This window comes from Branchiostoma belcheri, unplaced genomic scaffold (genome assembly GCF_001625305.1).
Source record: "Branchiostoma belcheri isolate BF01 breed outbred unplaced genomic scaffold, Haploidv18h27 scaffold36, whole genome shotgun sequence".
Classification (NCBI taxonomy): Eukaryota; Metazoa; Chordata; class Leptocardii; order Amphioxiformes; family Branchiostomatidae; genus Branchiostoma; species Branchiostoma belcheri.
The window spans coordinates 2,581,677-2,584,263 of record NW_017803976.1 but is presented as its reverse complement, the minus strand read 5'-3'; the positions used below and the strand labels follow the sequence as shown (position 1 = coordinate 2,584,263).

Here is a 2,587-nt window from a genome sequence, read left to right as displayed (position 1 = left end):
GTGTGTATGTTCGTATTCATGTGTGTTTGTGTGTGTGTGTGTGTGTGTGTGTGTGTGTGTGTGTGCGCGCGCGTCTATTTGTGTATGTCCTTGTGTTTGTGTGTATGTTCGTATTTATGTGTGTGTGTTTGTGTGTGTTTGTACAGTTTGCTGAAAGCAAAAAAGGCCTCGTCAAGGTTAAAACTACCGGATTATTTACTGTAAATATTTACAGTCATATTTCGTCAAAAAACGTCGGCGATGTTGGATAAAAAGATTTACGATATTTACGGTAAATACATCATAACTTAGTTGATAATAATCAAATTGAATATATTCACTTGAATCGTAGAAAAGAAGCAGTACAAACCCTTCCTGAATTGCAACCGCGTCCGCTGTAGTGTCAGTGTGAAATCTTATGTCTGAAGATTAGTTAGTGAGCCGTGATATCTAGATCTCTAAAAATAATGCCATAACGTCACCACAGAGGGTCCACATGGAGTTTACCATTCACCATTTCATAAGATTATAATTACATGATGAGGAATTCTAAATTCTCAAAAGCATAATGTCATGGAATATCTTAGGCAAATGACCACAGAACATTATTCATGTTTTTGGCATACGTCGCTTTATCATAATGATTGTGTGAAACTTACATGTAGACCAAGCTGAGATATCCCCCTCCTGATGACAAAGTGCTCTGCAATGCGCCCCATGCATGCCGCCTCATCTATATATTTTTTGTCTGTCCTCTATTTTGAAGCATTGCTATGCATACCTGTGGTTTCATAATACTCTGATTATCATTCTGTCCTTATTTTTTTTACAAAATGACGTAGCTGCATACGTTATTTCTGAATACTCTTCTACCGCCCTCTAATTTGCCCTCTGGTTATTTCACACAGCAAATGAAACGTTCCCACCACGAGGTGTCGTGGGCGTTTCCTTACCTCACATTGTGATAAAAATAGTTGTTAGACTAACCTGCAGGTCTGATTGATACAGTTGACCGCATGGCCTTTCTGTTTTCAGACCATGGCCACCCATCCGTGGGAACGCGGTGATTTTATGAACCTGTCATTCTAATTATTACAGTTGACCACCCAGCCTTTCTTTTCTTCAGACCACCCACCCGTGGGAACTTTGACTAGAGTTAAGATCTCACTCCTTCGGCAAATGATTTTCAAACAGCAAATGTAGCACTCACTTATATAATATACAAATAGTGTTACAAGTGTAAAAATTCTTGCCATTCAGCACTATGATATTATAAGCTTTTCTCGACTCTTTCTACACAACCATGTCTTTTATTCAGCCGTCGTTTTTAGTTATTTATGTATATCACTTTATACCATATTTATATTGATGAAAAACATTATTTTTCTTTGTGTTTCTCACTCTACCCCTGCCACTTCGTTGAACGCATTCAACTTTGGGGACCAAACGACCTGAGGAACTTTTTGCAATCTCCAAGCAGATGCATGGTACCTTATTCGATTACATAAAAGTAAAAATGTACACGTTTAAATATACATGTATTTATCTCATGGGCCAAGCCGGTTTTTAAAAGTACGGGGATGATACAATCGTATTGGTCAATTGTGTTTATCTGTCATGCAATCTCTGTCTTATAAGTGTGCCGATGTGTTATAGAGTGAGTTGATGCCGTCAACCAGTGTTTGCAGTAACTCGACCTCGGTACGACCCAGTCGCTGGCGGTTGGACAAGTCATAAACCCCTCCTTTAGCCTCAGAGGTTTCTGAAATAGATTAGTCACTACATTAACAGACCAACTAATGGATCAATTATTTAACCGACAAGCATGCCACAGCAATAACCAAGCAATCCACTGCAATCAACCAACCCCAACCTAACCAACCAACCAATGAACTAACGGAGATCAACCGATAAAGTGACCAACTGATGGACCAATCAATAATGCTTAGCCATATCACGGCTTAGCCATATCACGGCTTAGCCATATCACGGCTTAGCCATATCACGGCTTAGCCATATCACGGCTTAGCCATATCACGGCTTAGCCATATCACGGCTTAGCCATATCACGCTTATTTTCAGATACAAGATATGTGTTCTCTATCTGTATCGGTGCAGCCGGTATAACTGCCCTTCGGCGTAACGCACTGGCTTAAATTTTAAATACTTTAAGGTACAAACGCTATAAACGAAACTAAGTCATATCAACTAGTTCCTACCTCCATGCCGGCCCCTGACGTCCAACCCAAGCTGACGACATGCGTTCTTCAACTGGACATCGCTGAGTGAACTGGGTACTGTCACGTGGACGCTAGCGCGCATGCCCGTGCCGAGGTTTGTGGGACAGCTGGACAGGTAGCCATACTGCTTGTGAAACGCAAACTCAGTCTGCGCATGCTTCAGAAGAGCCTTGTTGATGGCGTTAATGCCACGACATAGACGGTCGAACACCTGCTGAACATCAGCTCCTATTGGTTAGAAAAGTTAAAAAAAAAATTGATTGGCTATTATATTAGGTCTACCAGTTACATTCATGGTTGCATTTCAAGCGCAATGTCTCATGGGATGGTGTTTTTAAAAATGGCGGCCATATGAATATATAAATATA

The 2,587-nt window shown here is 40.7% G+C and overlaps 1 protein-coding gene across 1 annotated transcript in view; it reads right to left on the bottom strand.

Annotated features, from left to right (window-relative positions):
• Positions 1–1,610: 1,610 nt before the first annotated feature.
• Positions 1,611–2,587, bottom strand: part of LOC109475997 (arginine kinase-like) — a 4,635-nt gene continuing 3,658 nt past the window's right edge. Inside the window, exons 6-7 of the mRNA XM_019776807.1 lie at positions 2,199–2,447; positions 1,611–1,741 (exon numbers count right to left, since the gene is read on the bottom strand). Of these exons, the coding sequence (XP_019632366.1) occupies positions 1,611–1,741; positions 2,199–2,447 (380 nt within the window). The remainder of the gene's footprint in view (positions 1,742–2,198; positions 2,448–2,587) is intronic.